We start from the raw sequence: 16,458 nt of genomic DNA on the forward strand, positions 1-16,458 counted from the left end.
AGTATTGTTTCGTGACATTGATCGTCACAGTTCATTGTTGTTTTCTTTAATATTGACCCTCTGTTTTGCTAAGTCAAGCCATAATATATTCAGTGTATTGATCATACATTCAGATCACATTGCCTCAGCGAGAGCCGACCACTCAGCTTCTGTTTTCCTTGGCGAGCGCCGGATCCTTTCCTCGTCACGTAGCTCCAGGGCCGCCCTGCGGTAAGTCAGGGCGGCAGATCGGGCCTGAGGTGCATTCAATTGTGGAGAAATCTAAACAGAACGGGCGAACGTGGTGAGTAATTCATAAGCGGTTGTGCTGTTATCCACACGTCGAGTCCATCCAGGAGATAAACTGAACACCATTGCATGTGACACAGGCCAAATTCCAGCTGAAGAAAATAAAAAGAAATTTGAAAAAAAACAACAACACTTTTCTGTTAAATAACCTCATTCTTGTTCGAGGTCCTGACCAGTTTATGAGAGAACATGTTTGTGGCTCCTCGGCCGCAGGAACATCTGCGAAACATTGCGTCCAGTTTGTGTCCTCAGTGGGGGGAGAAGAGGTCTATAGCACCACCTCGTTACAGCAATCCCTTTTCCTACACCTCCATTTGTCCCTCTACCTCATTTATCCACAGTGTAAACATCGGAGGGAGGTAACTGCTTTTCAGTCAACGTGGATGGCTGTCATTTAAATATTTCATAATGTTAAATATTTCATAATGTTAAGCATTAAAGGCAAAGAGCAAGCATATATATATATATATATATATATATATATATATATATATATATATATATATATATATATATATATATCCTCCCTCTATACCCTGTTCACATATTTGTGCTTTTTCTCCTGACTGATTGAAGGTTTGTGCCAGAAATTTCCCTGTATCGGTTCACCTGCCTCAAAGCTTTTCTAACGTCTCAAACCAACTCCCGGCCTCCTCAGTAAACTACCTGCTCTGCTGAGGAGCTCTTCCCTGCTCCTTGCACGCACCTCAAGTGTTCACCACTGATCATAGACACTGGTACGACGTCCGTGCGCTGGTACAGTTCAGGCAGCTGACGTGGCAGCACCAGTGGAAGGTGCAGTGGCAGCGCTCGGTCACGCTCTCCGTCCGGGTCTTAAAGCCTCGTCCACAGCAAAGCAGCTCACATCCGTCCAGGCCCGGAGACGAGCTGTTGCACGTCCGCCCGGCGGTGCCCAGAGTGCCGGTCTTGCCGTTGTAGGAGCAGAAGTTTGGTGATTTCTCAAAGTAGACGAGGTCCATCCCGGACGGGGGTTTGTGAGCCGGGTTCTCGGGCTCCAGGTGGCGGGGGTCGGCTCGGTGGGAGGCCCGGTTGCTGCCCTTGTTGGCGTAAACCACGCGGGACGCGCCGTCGAATCGGTCCTTGAGGAAGTCGCCGACCGTGCGGAAGCTGGGCAGGCGCATCCAACAGGTGCGTACGGTGCAGGAGCCCGACATGCCGTGGCACTTGCACTCCTGACGCATCTCTGAAGACACCGTCTGCGGGGAGGGAGAACACGAGCCTCGGGTTAAATTTCAAGAGCCGGAACGTCGCCCTCGGACGATCGTCGCGGCGGGTTTTAGATGCGGAAGCCTCACCATTCTGCCGGCCTCGTTATTGTGTAAGTTGGTGAGGTAGCGCAGATCTCTTCCCCTCTCGCTGGAGTCCACGAACTCACGGCTGAACATCCGGCCAAAATCCACATTGTCACTGCAGCCCCCCCAGTGCCAGTCTGGCCCCCCGGGGCCTCGGCGACGATAATCGCATGTGCACGACTCAATGGCCCCTTCTGAGCAGGAGCGAGCCACAGCATGGGTCACTCCCGCGCTGGTAATGGCAAACACAAACGCCGTCTCTCGGCAACCTGAAGTGAGAACATGAAAACTTCCCATCAGACACCGATCCAAACTCTGTTGTCTTGGATTTACCCGAAAACCAATTTTTTGCCAAGAAATTGTGAATTATTTGCAGACAAAAGCTTTTAAGTGTAGACAAGAGATTCCATTATATCTTGGCAACGATCGTCTAAATTTTTCCCGATGAGAAGCACAAGAGACGCTCACCACGATTGACGATTTTGCCAAATACTGCCGGGCTGTGGGTGGTCGGGCAGTTCCAGCGGCGGTTGCGGAACTGCCATTTGCACTCCTTTATGGCGGTGTGCAGCCCAGCGGCGATGGCGTGCAAGATGCCAGGATTCTGCCGAATCAGGCGACGCTGGCGTCGACTCAGGAGGGCCAGGCTCGGGTCCAGGACCAACTGCACGTTCTTGGAATTGGTGAGGAGGTTGGACGAGGAGGCCACATTGACAATGCCCCTGGCACGACAGGACAAGGGAAATCAAGAGTCAAGAGGGGCTGGCAGCTCCTTGCATGTTCATCCTAAACTGATATCTCCTGGCATCCCGCTAAAAGCGACAGCTTTTTCTTTAATTTACTACAGTAACATAGAAATTAAGTCTCTAAATCACATTAAATGTTTCAGGCTTGGCAGGGAGCATTAAATGTATTTTAAATCCTTTATTTGGATCTGGCACAACTACCTGTCAGGTTCGTAATTAGAACACATACGCTTCTTCTTTTGCTGAATGTACAGCTCAGGTTGATCTGTCATCTTAGAATACACAGTAGAAATACACAATGAGATGTGGTTGGCACATTTGGGAAATTCCCTTCAGATGTTGAAATCTCTTTTCTTGTTGACCAACATTGAATCTCATCAAAAAATGTGACAAATCACAAGACAATCAGCCTCCATATACTCTAAACATGTTTCTAATTTCCTTAAAATAAAAAAAGTTAAGATATTATTATTTAGAATTTAGTTTATCTGACTGTAGTTGTAGCTTGTGCCAAACATGGCACCTGCTTCTTCAGTGAAAATACAGATTTGAGTTAAGTGGATTTTAATGCATCCATTTGGCGGTCACGGTTTTCAGCAGCTTACTTTAAGTGTTTGAGGACACAGCCTGTATAATTTCCACTTCCACTTTCTACTTCTGGGCATTTTTCTGTGAGATTTCTGTGTCAACCTTTTTTTTTCCCCCCCTTTCAAAACCACGTGGAGTGTAATGGCTGTGTCTCCTGGTAAACATTATCATCCGGAGAAGAGAGCGAGCGCTGGCCTGTTTAAATGCTGACCCAGACAGTGGTGCGGTGCGGTGCGGCCTGGGAACATTAATAAGGAGAAAGAAGAAGAGAAAAAAAAAACCCTCATCTTTTGGATGTTTTCATTCATCCAATACAGAACGGTGTCGTTTTGTTTTCTATTCGAGCTATTTTTCTGGACTTTAGCTGACATTTTTAAATATTTGTAAAACGCACTGCCGTTGTGCGCAAATACTGTCCAACCAGACGCACCGCAAAAATCTTTCGTTAAATCATTACCTCAACAAACCCAGCCCACAGTTTATGGATTTTTAAACATGCAGGACAGCATGTTGAACTCTACGATTTTCTTTTCATATTTTCTTCATATCAAAATATCATGCTTTTGGCTTGTTTTTGTTTGAGGTTGCTGTATAGACAAGGGAATGTACAGCATTAGATCAACACGACCCTGGATTAAACCTCGTATAGGTTTCCCTGCAGCTTATGGCATAAATTCATATTTAATTTATCCCACGTTGGACTGAAAAATGTTGTCCTGTGTTCAAACCGCATTACCCAAAAAGTCGAGGCGGAGTCGGGAGTAAAAGTAAATTAAATCTACCGCAAATAAAAGGTGAAACTGTAATTATTAGCCCCCCGAAAAGAACTAGTTTATTGTTTAATAGTCTGCTGCAGCTGATTTCACTAAAAGAGCAATAAATTAAAGTTTGAACCCCCAAAAAATAGAAAATTTAATTGGTTGTTGAGCTTGTGTGGAGCAGCCTGGAAACGACAGCTGAAATCTCACAAACCTAAATATGGCTGCTTTTTTTTCTTTTCTTTTTTTTTTTTTGAACAGGAGTTGTAAACGGATCCAAAACTAACACATTATTTCGAGCATGCATGCATGAAATGTGGTCAGCTAATAATAATAATAATAATAAAAACTCTGTGCTGAAAGCAGTGCAGGGTCTTTCCCCAAATAATAGGCGTTTGAAAGGTTTTGAGTTGAGCTTGGATGGATGCTGATAAGCTGAATCAGTGCGTCGTCACATGCGGTGCGCGCGCGCTCGGCTCCATCCGCTCGGGCTCCACGCACTCACCACCACCGGCCGCTGTTGTTGACGGCCCCTGTGCCAGAGAGCGAGGACACCAGCAGGATGCAGGCGGCTTTCACCCCCAACAGCAGCGCCAGACTCCTCATCGTCACTCCAGGTCAACTGCCAGGAAGGAAAATGTCACGCGCTTTTGGCAAGAAAATAAGTAAATAAATAAATAAAAGTCACACTTTGAGTCACCATTTTACGCACGCAGAAGTGCAATATGATTCTAAGTGCATCCGCCAGTTATTTGTCTCATGCAAGTTTTATCATAAATTTTAAAAACAATCCATTGCTTAAAACGAAAAAAAAAAAAAAAAATGTCCAGACATTCAGATTGCCTTAATTTATACCTAAACTCTTGTAATACTATCATTCTAATGATCTCCTGATGTGTTTACTCACCACGCCAGGCTGATGAGAGGGACTTGGAAGGTGAGAGGAGCTGGTCGCCCTAATTGACTTCAATGGATCTTGAGTGGCGACAGGTTGCTAAATGACGTGAAGTGTCCAGACAGGATGCTGCTGCTGCTGCTGCTGCTGCTGCTGCTGCTGTCCTCTTCACTCTGTCTCTCTCAGTGATGCTTTGCACGGCGCATTGAACGCGTGGGACCATCCCGAAGACTTGATCCCCTCGGTGACTGATAGGCAACACATTCTTCTCTTATTGAGCGCTACGAGGGGAATAAAAAAGGGATTTGCTGCTCTCATCTCCCTCTGTTTTTTTTCGCAGGCTTTTCAATAGGATTGGAGGGAGGGATAGTTAATGCTCTTCATAGGGCGCACAATGAATAAGGAAACACAACTGAGCAGAAAAGAGAAAGGAAGAGAGGAAGAAAAAAAAATCGGGCAGTCCACAGTGTTGCGCATATTACTTGTGGAATCTCACGGTCATCACAGCATTGATCCCCTGTAAAAGTGTGCGCTTCAGAGTATTTTCCCACTGGCCGCGCGTTTCGCTTCCGCATCCAGTCTTGCAGAGAGACAGAGAGAGACAGAGACAGTGAAGTGCCCCCGGAGCGGTGGTGTGTTGGTACAGATGCTGTGGGTGCGCCCGCTCTGCTGCTCCGTCGCTGCGTAAAGCTGGTGTCACGGTACAATACAGTTACAGCGGAATATGAGCCATCTGAAGCTGCCCTTTTTACCCGGCGGTTGGATTAGCCTACTCCCTAACCGCATCTCCTCCTCTCTCCAAATGCGCTCTCCAAATGCACAGTGACTAAGGCCTCTGCTGGAAGTGAGCTTCCACCCGTCCCCCCCCCCTCCCACCCCCCCTCAGAGAAAAACCTCTAAAACACACAATTTTCACATTAAATTAATAGTATTTGTCTAAAGGTTTATCCTTTGTGGGCGCATTTTGAAATTATGTGAACTGCAATGAAACTATCATCAGCGCCTTTTATAGTCCATGACGCGCACACGCGCAACGAAACATGAACGCAGAGAGAGAGAAAGAGGGAGAGAGAGGGAGAGGCAATAATAAAGCGTTAGGTTGTCCTAACTCACACTTCCTGCTGGGCTACTTAATTTTTTTTTTTTGCAAACTCCGGAGAAATGAAATATGGTCTCCAATCAGAAGTTTTGATGTATGATGAATCAGGGGAAGAAAAAAAAAAGAGAGAGGGGGACGAGTAAGGATAAAAACCAGCCCTAACATCTGGCTTGCAGACCTCCCTCGATGCAGTGCAGCCCAGTGTAATCACAGCTTGAGCCACTTTGTGGCATCTCCATCAAACCTCAGACGAGGAGCGAGCTTAAATGTCCCCAAACTTCTGCGCATTGGCTCACGGGGGAATGTTTCATTATGTTACATTTATCTGCTAATTTGCATGTTCCACATTAGTCACTGCAGCGGCCGTGGGTTGAATAATCTCTCTCTCTCTCTCTCTCGCTCTCTCTCTCTCGCTCTCTCTCTCTCTCTCTCTCTCTCTCAGATGACAGTAAAAGGAAGTGGGCTTTTGTAAAAAGCTTTAATGACAGCCATCCCTATACGTTGATACTCCTGTCTTATGTGAAGGTGCTCAAACGGGTTTCCTGGAGCAGTCATGCGACACCGAGCAGATTAGAGCTTCAATCCGGATAAAGGGGGGCCTTTTATATACAAATCAACTTCAAATCACTTTTTAAGCCACTTAGATATACACACCAAGGCAGAATGCTAATGCACTTTTCATTGCTGCAGCTTAGGCAATGGAAGGAGATTAGATGAATTGGTGTCACTAAGCGAACCGTGTTCGAGGGGGGTTTTAACTTAATTTTATGAAAGTAGCACACATCCACCTTTCGCTCCCAGTGGCAATATTAACGCCTCAGTTTCGACCTCATTTCGACATTAAAGATCAACACTGACTTAATTTATTTCACGAACATGTATGTACTAAGAATTTACAATAAAACATGATCGAGATGGCCCTTTTTTTGATATATAAAATGTTTTCAGAAAACAAACAAATTCATGTTTTCGAAAATATTGTCAAACATAACGAACTTCTATGATTTGCAATTTTTTTTGGTCAGAACAAGTGATGGCTCACTGTCAGAAATCCCATCTGCCACACATTTTATGTAAATAAATCTAAAGTTGGGGGAAAGAAGCATACTGACAGAGTGAAATTGTTTCCAATACAACAATGAGGAACAGCCGCTCTGATGAAGGTGGGAGGAAGGGGGAGCACATGACTAAAAACAGTATTGTTGGAGGGTCTGTTAGCAGAGCCGCCTGCCTGCTGCTGCCTCCCTGTCGTACAGTGGAACCAGAAGCCCTCCCCTCCCCCATTCATTATTTAAAATATCTCACTCCCTTATGAACAAAATCTTTTTGGATTTTCCATATTTCATCTTTTCTGAGCGCGTCTTTGTGCCACTTTCCGAAGATGGAAAAAAACAAAAAAAACAACCAACCCTGTCGGATTATTTCACACTCCACCTTATTGTTGAGCAACAAGCAATCATGACAAACAAATACATTGTTGTTTATACATGGGAATATGTTCTGGTGGAGCAGTGTTTCAGATTCCCCATTAAACCTGAGCGCGCCAAGCTGCAGCGTTCAGAGAATCCTCGTGCGTAAAAAGTTTGGAGACGTCATTTTACGCTTGGACAAATGACCGCGTTCTCAAATAATAAAACGATCAACTGGTGATCCAACTTTCACATTGGCCAATATTTTTGCAAACAGTCGCCTGTAGAGGCATCTACTCCCCTCCCCTTCATCCCCCCCACACCCCCCACCCCCCCCTCTCCCGTTTACCCTCGCCCCCGAGCTCCTCTTGTCCTCCGTCTTCACTCGCGCAGTCGTTTGGCGGTGCATCGATAATACTGGACTCTTCTGCATTTTTTTTTTCATATTCTCTTTCAGACCTGGACACTATCACCTGTGTTTTAATGTCACGTCGCGAAACACGCTCAACCAAATGGAGCTATCACACAAACTCCGCTGGGACCAATTCCTGATTTTGGCAGCAGCACTTATGTCACCTGCGTTAACGTAAGTGCACTTGAGAGGCGCCAGGAGAGTTGATGTTTCACGCGGGTTTGCGGCTGCACGGGATCAGTCTGGAGTAGTGGAGGGAAGTTATTCTGTAATATCATTTGAAGGGATTTTATTTCAAAACTGAAACATATGCATCTGACTTTTTAGACTAATTTCGTGAAATATTAAATCATCCGAATCACCTTTTTCCTTCTTTTTTTTTTTTTCAAACCTCTGATAAAGTATGTATGACAAGTCAGCTAGAATCTTTCCGTTTTCGTTTACTGTAGAAAATTCGTTTTGCTTTTTAGATCTGATCATTCTCATCCACATATTTGTTCAGAATTATATTTACTAACTTTAGGGAAAGTGGTCAGAGGAGTGATACATACTTTTACATGTATTTTCAAAATGAGCAAATCTTTCGTCTTCTTACAAACTCTGATTTTGTACTTTTCATCATTTGTTAAGTGTTGCAAATTAATACAACAAACTTCTCTGGATGTGAGAAAAAAAAAAAAACTTCTGTCCAGCTCTGATGACGCCCCCCACCAACCAGCTCTCTCTCTCTCTGTCTCTATCTCTCTCTACCCCCCCCCCCCCCCCCCCCCCCCCCCCCCCCAGGGTGCTGTGTAATGATATCCTCAGCCTGAAGGTGGCAGGAGATCCAGTGCTTACCCCCAACTCTGTCTGCCTGAGGCTGGCAGGCCTCAGTAAACGACAAATGCGGATGTGTGTGCGCAACCCTGACGTGACAGCGTCTGCTCTGCAGGGCATCCAGGTGGCCATCCATGAATGCCAGCACCAGCTCCGGGACCAGCGCTGGAACTGCTCCTCGCTGGAGGGCCTTGACAAGCTGCCCCACCACAGCACCATCCTCAAAAGGGGTGAGCGTCTCAGCCCAGCGAGAATGAAGTCGGTCAATTTGTGAGCTGTGGTTGATGGGAGGATCGTGTAGATAATGTTTGGTACACAAATGTCATATTTAAAGCTCCGATAATGATCATTTTTTTCGGCCACTTGAGAGTGTTCCTCCTGTTCCCAGGTTTTCGCGAGAGTGCCTTCTCGCTGGCCCTGCTGGCAGCGGGTGTGGCTCACTCTGTGGCCTCGGCCTGCAGCATGGGCAAACTGCGGGGGTGTGGCTGCGAGGGCAAGCGACGCCAGGACGATGACAAGATCCGGCTGAAGCTTACACAGCTGCAGCTGCAGACCCTCCAGAAGGGCGGGGTCGGCATGGACGTCACGCGGTCGTTGCCCTCGGAGCTAAACGGCCACCGCGGTAACCTGCCCGCTAACCTGCGTTCTGCCCACCCCTCCGGCCCGCTCAAGCCTTCGCCCGACGAGCTGAGTTCCATGCAAGACACCTGGGAATGGGGCGGCTGCAGTCACGACGTGCGGTTTGGGGACCGTTTCTCCAGAGACTGGCTGGACTCCCGCGGCTCACCTCGAGACATCCACGCTCGCATGAGGATGCACAACAACCGCGTGGGTCGGCAGGTGAATGACGTGCTTGGCCACTTGGTGTCAGCCCTCCCCGCCTACGTCATTATCAACGGTCGTCGTTGTCGCGCTTGTTTTAACTTGATTCGTCTTTCTCTGCACAGATAGTGACGGACAACATGACGAGGAAGTGCAAATGCCACGGCACCTCGGGGAGCTGTCAGTTCAAAACCTGCTGGCACGTGTCTCCAGAGTTCCGCCTTGTTGGCTCCCTGCTGAAAGAGAAGTTCCTGTCGGCCATCTTCGTCAACTCTCAGAACAAAAACAATGGAGTTTTCAACCCCCGGATGGAGAATAGCGCCGGCGGAAACTCCGGAGGGCTCGGCGGGGGGCGTCGTCGAAGCATGTCCAGGGAGCTGGTGTACTTCGAGAAGTCTCCCGACTTCTGCGAGCACGACCCCTCCACGGACTCCCCGGGCACGCAGGGACGCATCTGCAACAAAACCAGCCACGGCACGGACGGCTGCGGCTCGCTGTGCTGCGGCCGCGGCCACAACATCCTGAAACAGACGCGCAGCGAGCGCTGCAACTGCCGATTCCACTGGTGTTGCTACGTGCTGTGCGAAGAGTGTCGCCTCACGGAGTGGGTCAACGTGTGCAAGTAGATCCCCAGTCGGCTGCTTTGAGCCATCCAGGACTCAAGATGGCCAACCCTTTCCTTTTCACCCACTCGCATTGTGCCCCCCCCCCCCTCGTGCTTTTGTTTGGCTTCTTGTGCAACTGTTCCACAAAATCTGTTTATCCGCCCCTTTCCTTTTCTCAGTCTATCATCTGGGATCTATTTTCTCTTTGTAGCCGCTGTTATTCTCAAAATGCCAAGTCAGAGATTGACGAGGTGACTCATGTCATTTGTCTTGCCACGGCCTGTTTAGACGCCGGCCTCCCAGCCATGAAGAAAGCGGCGTGTACCCCTTCTTTTCTATTCCACGAAACATTTCTAGTCCCGTCTCTCCATGATGACTCACCTTACTGTACAGTAGCTGTGTATCTTAATGTGCACATGTATATTTGTAAATGTGTTATTAATAATATTATATTTGTATTAGAGCCGGTTGTTTTGATTGCGGCCCAGAGGCTGAGGATAGTGAACCCGCACTGTTAGACAGTCTCATTGCAGTACAACAAACATGTTATCCTGTTTGTATATTTTTGCACCTGTATCTGTTGGTCTCTTTCAAGTTAAAGCTTCTACTAATTTAAGAAGACTGCATTTTTTTTTTTTTTTTGAAGGACTGACGCATTCGATGGAGAGACTCTCTCCCAGTAACAGGACAAATCGCACACGCAGGACTTTTATAAGCTTATCAAAGTTTGTATACTCATAAAAGTCACGATGAGAAAGTTGATACAGAAATGCTTTTGGAAACAGTTTCAGTCGTTTTATTTGTTACACTGAACAACTAATCATTCATATTTATTTATATAATGTACCGATTGTATTTACATGTGAGAACGGTTGCTTGTGGTCACGTTTTTTTTTTTCTTCTTTTCCTTTTATGATTTCATACCAACATAATGCCAGAAATATGCTTCCTCTTGGTATAACTGTAATGTGATGTGTGACACTTTGCTATGAAATCCTGACTGAGCTCTTGATCTTATGTGCTTGCCCTCGTCCTTCCCATCAAGCCTGAGCAGTCTTTAGATTCTTCCCACATGTACGACATGTCAAAGTGAGAGATGGACCTACTTTAGTCTCGAAATGATGCTGTGTGTGTGTGTGTGTGTGTGTGTGTGTGTGTGTGTGTGTGTGTGTGTGTGTGTGTGTGTGTGTGTGTGTGTGTGTGTGTGTGTGTGTGTGTGTGTGTGTGTGTGTGTGTTTCTGTTGCTGTGTAAATGGGGGTTAAGCTCCATGCAGTACAGATTTGGGAGGTGAGAGCCTTTTTTTTTTTTTTTTATGGCCGCGTCATGCTGGGAGAAGGACTTTTTATGGCTGCAGGATATTGTTTCCTTAAAGTATGACTTTTATTACTGGAGCGGAGCATCAAGAGAGCAGCGAGTGGGGGTGATCAGACCAGCCTTTGCCGTGTGAGCGTCGGGGAGGATCATCCGCATCCGCGGCCCACAGCCACGGAGGGGACTTTGTGAACCACGTGCCGCTGAGACGCTGCATCCCCGTTACCTGGGCGACAGACTACACAAATATAAACACGCACTCGCAGATATTTACATCCGTGCATTTCGGTGTGACTGTTTGTAGAAATCCTAGACACGGGAGGGAATCAGAAACATGCACGCCGGCGCATTGAGCAAAACACCAGTGTCATCACTTGACTTAATTTACGATCGCAGCATTCCCGGATATCTCGGCTAATCTAAACTGTCTGCGCGCTCTGCGCGCTGGGAAAACATGCCCCGCTACATTGGGTTTTAATGCCAATTAGGTTGTTGTTTGTATGGACTTTGGTTTCGACCTCTGAGGAATGGCAGCCTGCTGCAGGAGTGAAGAGGAGACGGCGAGCCGTATGGAATGATAAGGGACTGGATTTCTGGTTTGCATTTCTTCATTCTTTTATCGTTTCACCCTGGAGCTGCTGCAAGAGGGAATTTCCTGTCACTGTTTCTCCCCATGTGTGAGACAGAGGTTGGTGGACAGCCTGGGAGTGCTCTCAGTCTCTCTCTCTTTCCTCTCTTTTTCACATCCCCCCCCCCCCCCCCCCCAACCTCATCGCTGCAGACACAGGACACATGCATAGCAACACATCGACACCCCCCCCCCACCCCCCCCCAAAAGTAATGACATCCAGACTGGGCTGAAATTAAAGAGAGGCAGGCAAGAGAGAGGAAGTTAGTGGAGATAAAAGTTACCCACTTTGATTGACAGGATGATTATATGTATAAAGTAAGGCGATTTAGTGTGTTTAGTTGGATATAAAGATGGCGAGGGAGATCCTTACGTACGGGAGAGGTGCATGAAGCGCAGGACAAATGGGTCATGGAGAAAGGGGGTGAATAAAGTGTACTCTGTATAAATACATGCCTCAAAACATCTGCTTCTCAACTCCCCCTTTTCATTTTTTTTTTTGATGTGGGTCAGGCCGGGAAGGAGAGCGGGAGAGAAAACACAAGGAGCCAGCTACCCAGGACATCAAAGCCCCTGCCCTCAACGTGCAGGCCCTCATTAGTTCAGCGAGCAGAACCAACCAGACTTGTGATTGTGTTTGCTGGGGTGCGCGCTGGCATACACTTCAGAGGGGAAAGGCTCCTTTAAGTCATAACTCCCCACCCTACCCTCTGCTGCAACCACGCCGTAACCCCCCCTGTAACCCTCGCCGAACTCCCCGCGCACACACAAACGCAACCCCCCCCCCCGCCATCCACTCCACCCCCATAATCTGGTCTGCAGCTGCAAACATCTGCTCCCTTCTATATTCCAATGCCTTCGCCGCTGAATTGATAAACACATCTATTACCGGACCCACCGAATGACACAGAACAGAGAGGAAGGAAAGAAACGAGGCAAAAGTTGGATTCACTTGTGGTTTCGGGGGCGCGTTGCCTGATCACACCTGGTTGGGGATTTTTTTTTTGGTTGGTTTTTTTAGACATAGATGGGAAAAACCCCAAAATGCTTTGAGGAGAGAAAAAAAAGAAAATCCATTACTTCCTCATTTCTGAATGAATTTCCACCATCAATACTTTTTTGTTGTTGTTTTTAAATCAGTACTCAAGCTTAAACCTGCTCAAATATTGATTCGGTCGAGGTTTTGTGGCCTCCTGTCACCTCATTATCTACACAGAGGCTGGAGCCTGGAAGCATCACCTGGCATCCTATTACACACTTCCATTTACTTATTCATTAAGATGATTCCTGTGTTAATTATTCAAGCATGTTTCCCTGCAGACTCACTGTTACATCCAATATTGTTTTGTCTTGTCGGTTTCCCATAACAGCGTATTTCATTCGAGATTTAAAGCTGAGAATGTGTCAAAGTTAAAACAAATGACAAAACTTTATAGGTAATTGTTTTTTTAATTATTTAAACCAGATGCGTTAAATTCATCAGCTTACACTTGGGTTGCACGGCGGTGCAGTGGCGAGCTCTTTCACCTCACAGCAAAGGTCCAGGTTCAAATACAGTGTGGAGTTTGCATGTTCTCCTCCAGGTACTCTGGTTTCCTCCCACCGTCCTTAAACCTAAAAAAAAAAAAAAAAAAAAAGTTTTTCCATAAATAAACAATTTCACACTGTGCGGCTGCAGCAATGCCAGTGCGAATGCTGAAGACTGAATATAGCTGATCTCCTTTGAGCTCGGTGGCTCCATGGTGTCTGCAGAGCTGAGATCAGAGCAGATCAGTGGAGTTCAGCGTCTGTTGCCATGGAGACGCTGAGCTCAAAGGGGATCTTCCTTCGCTGTACTGCTTGATCCAAAGGTTTTTTTTGTGTGATTTATTCAGAAACGGTTAAAGTAATGAAAAAGCACCCAGCGTAACACTCATCTCATGAACAAGCTGCAGGTTTTGATACTTTGATGGTTCGAATCGGCTAAAGATTGCTGGAGATGCAGCGCGACACGGAAGAAGTCCTAATAAGAAAGATTTGGATGACTCATCAATTCTCCTTCACACAATTACCTCTAAGATTCCCACTGTCACTGTCATGCTGCTACTGTCAGAGCCTGCCAACAGAATTTGATTGTATTTTACGTGCATTACTTTTTGGAAATGAAGCCACATAATTTATGATTTAATAATTTTTAAAAAGCAAATAATTGGTGTACCAAAGAAAGCTCTGGATGTGATGATGCATAGAGGCAATTTTACAAAAAGTCTCTGCAAGGCTTTTTATTTTTTTTATTTAATACAAGTGACCGAGGAGGCTCTGGCCCTCCTGATCTCGCGAGAACACGCAGCCCTGCCAGCCGCGACGCATCGCGAGACTTTGCGTGCAGTCCTCCTTTCTCCGGATCCAGCTGGTGTCCTGCCTGCCGCGCACTGGGTGAGTGTGAACGAGATGTCAAATGGTGAAAATCCTCGACGATGCATGCGGGTGTTGAAGCCGAATTCGGCGGGTCTGCGCGCGGATCCGTTGCGTTGAAAAAAAACAAAAAAAACAAAACCCTTTGGGACGAATGAACGGCCTGTGAGCGACGACACGAGGCCGGCTGGTGCGCTTTCTGTCGTGACTACGAGACGATCACAGCGTGCAGATTTTTGTTTGTTTTTTTGTGGTTGTTTTTTTTTTTTTTTTTTTTTTTCCGAATAAATGCATCAGCTGCTTGTCAAACGGGAAAGTCCAGCTGAAATGCAGGTGATCGTGGTGTTGTGAGGTCCGGGTGGTCGGACTGCAGCATCAGTCTCCTTCCCCTCGTTATGACAGATGTGCGGCAGCTGCAGCTGCAGCCGCACATCCCATAGAGGGAATCAGTGGATGCAGTGACAGCCTTTCTTACACATTCAAATAATAAAATGCATGTTTATTTATTTATTTAATTTATTTTAAGAGGGAGGGGAAGAGTGATGCTCTACTGCAAAAGATTTTTGGTGCATTTTTTTGCCCCCCCCCTCCCCATTAATCCTGTGCAACCCCCAAAGCATGATGGGTAGAAAATGTCAGCACAAGTTGAAGTAAATTCGCATTTCCTCCTCCTCCGCTCCCATCCGTTCTGGCCGGTCGTGTTTGCACCGAATGTGAAATGAACTGATTGTGGCAAAACATTTGCCTGTGGACGGCGTTCGAGGGGGGGGGGGGCGATTTGGTCGCTCAGCACCACATGAAAGATGATCCACGGGAGCAGGGATCCGGCACTGGCGGCCTGCTCTCCCAGTGAGCTGTCACAGCCTTCCGAGTCAGGTCGGCCGCTTGCCGAGGTGTGAAGTGCGCTTTTACGGGCTTCCCTGTGAGGTGGCTCCCAGCCGTAACGAGGTGGTAATGTTGAGACTGGCTTTTGAAGCGCTGCCGTCTCGCCGCAGGGTTTTTTTTTTTTTTCTTTCCTGCGTGTGGTTTTTTTTGACTTCTCAAATGTGGTTCGCAGTTTGTTTTTCGGGCCGCTTTGTTGCCATGTATAGAACACGGCCTCTCTCTGCCGCAGTCATAGCGAGAGCCGCCGGTCAACCATGGGAAACATCTTCGGGAATCTGCTGAAGAGCCTGATAGGCAAGAAGGAGATGAGGATTCTCATGGTGGGGCTGGACGCCGCGGGGAAAACCACCATCCTGTACAAGCTGAAGCTCGGGGAGATCGTCACCACCATCCCCACGATCGGTCCGTGAGGAGAGAATCAATCAACATGCGTCTCTCACTTTCATGCAGCTGATTGTCTTGTCTTTTTTTTTTTTTTTGCATATGATGAAGGTTTTAATGTGGAGACGGTGGAGTACAAGAACATCAGCTTCACCGTGTGGGACGTGGGTGGCCAGGACAAGATCCGTCCCCTGTGGAGACATTACTTCCAGAACACCCAGGGTGAGTGAGGATGGAGCCGCCATGTTGGAGACGACCCACCAGGCAGAGCGTGTTTTCCTCCCCGAGGGTCGAATGTGACTAATGCTTCACACGATGTCCTTTACCTTCAGGCGCCAATTATCGCGACCTGAGTCATCCCGGACACCGACTGAAGCAAAGTTTTAACAATACGTGTTATTTTTAGCATTGCGATGTCACAGCGAGTTCACACCTTGGCATTTGTGACGACAAAAGTAAAATTAAACATCAGTGAAGCACAGACAAAGGGCAGCAGCTGCTCTTTGACACAGGCGCGCCACAAAATCACAACGGCCCTTCGCAGTTCCACTCTCCTTCCGAACGAGCAGCGTGGATGAGTCACTGCTTCAGGATTATTGTTATTGAACTGTTGCTCCATGTCCAGGTCTGATCTTCGTGGTGGACAGCAATGATCGCGAGCGGGTGAACGAAGCCCGGGAGGAGCTGATGAGGATGCTGGCCGAGGACGAGCTGCGGGACGCCGTCCTCCTCGTCTTCGCCAACAAACAGGTACGGACGTCCTCTCTACACGCACCGAGCTTCCTCGCCGTCAGAAGTCTCCCGACTTGATGTTTTTTTTTTTTTTTTTTGCTCTTCAGGACCTGCCCAACGCCATGAACGCTGCGGAGATCACGGACAAGCTGGGCCTGCACTCCCTACGCCACCGCAACTGGTACATCCAGGCCACCTGCGCCACCAGCGGGGACGGCCTCTACGAGGGCCTGGACTGGCTGGCCAACCAGCTGAAGAACAAGAAGTGAAGGGCCCCGGGCGGCCCAGCGGGGAAGAGCCTGGGTGCCAGCGCCAGGTAGAGGTGAAAGTGGATCCGTTGTGTTTACATAGAGAGGAAATGCTGAAAAGCTCCCC

At 47.5% G+C, this 16,458-nt stretch overlaps 3 protein-coding genes across 3 annotated transcripts; 2 read left to right on the forward strand and 1 right to left on the reverse strand.

Annotated features, from left to right (window-relative positions):
* Positions 1-1,013: 1,013 nt before the first annotated feature.
* On the reverse strand, positions 1,014-4,697 carry wnt1 (wingless-type MMTV integration site family, member 1; the record flags this gene model as incomplete). The annotated part of the gene is made up of 5 exons (XM_080496517.1): positions 4,601-4,697; positions 4,199-4,315; positions 2,070-2,323; positions 1,605-1,870; positions 1,014-1,505 (listed from the first exon to the last, which is right to left on the reverse strand). Exons 2-5 carry the CDS (start codon positions 4,297-4,299, stop codon positions 1,014-1,016), a joined length of 1,113 nt encoding a protein of 370 aa, XP_080352643.1. The 5' UTR covers positions 4,300-4,315; positions 4,601-4,697.
* A 2,911-nt stretch (positions 4,698-7,608) lies between these two features.
* Positions 7,609-9,772, forward strand: wnt10b (wingless-type MMTV integration site family, member 10b; the record flags this gene model as incomplete). The annotated part of the gene is made up of 4 exons (XM_080497315.1): positions 7,609-7,682; positions 8,292-8,554; positions 8,713-9,164; positions 9,272-9,772. The coding sequence occupies 4 exons, from the start codon at positions 7,609-7,611 to the stop codon at positions 9,770-9,772; spliced, it is 1,290 nt and encodes a 429-aa protein (XP_080353441.1).
* Positions 9,773-14,087: 4,315 nt separating this feature from the next.
* On the forward strand, positions 14,088-16,352 carry arf3a (ADP-ribosylation factor 3a; the record flags this gene model as incomplete). The annotated part of the gene is made up of 5 exons (XM_080497180.1): positions 14,088-14,106; positions 15,200-15,372; positions 15,463-15,573; positions 15,977-16,101; positions 16,191-16,352. The coding sequence occupies exons 2-5, from the start codon at positions 15,225-15,227 to the stop codon at positions 16,350-16,352; spliced, it is 546 nt and encodes a 181-aa protein (XP_080353306.1). The 5' UTR covers positions 14,088-14,106; positions 15,200-15,224.
* Between the last annotated feature and the right edge of the window lie 106 nt (positions 16,353-16,458).

Source organism: Blennius ocellaris (assembly GCF_963422515.1).
Source record: "Blennius ocellaris genome assembly, chromosome: 5".
NCBI classification, from domain to species: domain Eukaryota; kingdom Metazoa; phylum Chordata; class Actinopteri; order Blenniiformes; family Blenniidae; genus Blennius; species Blennius ocellaris.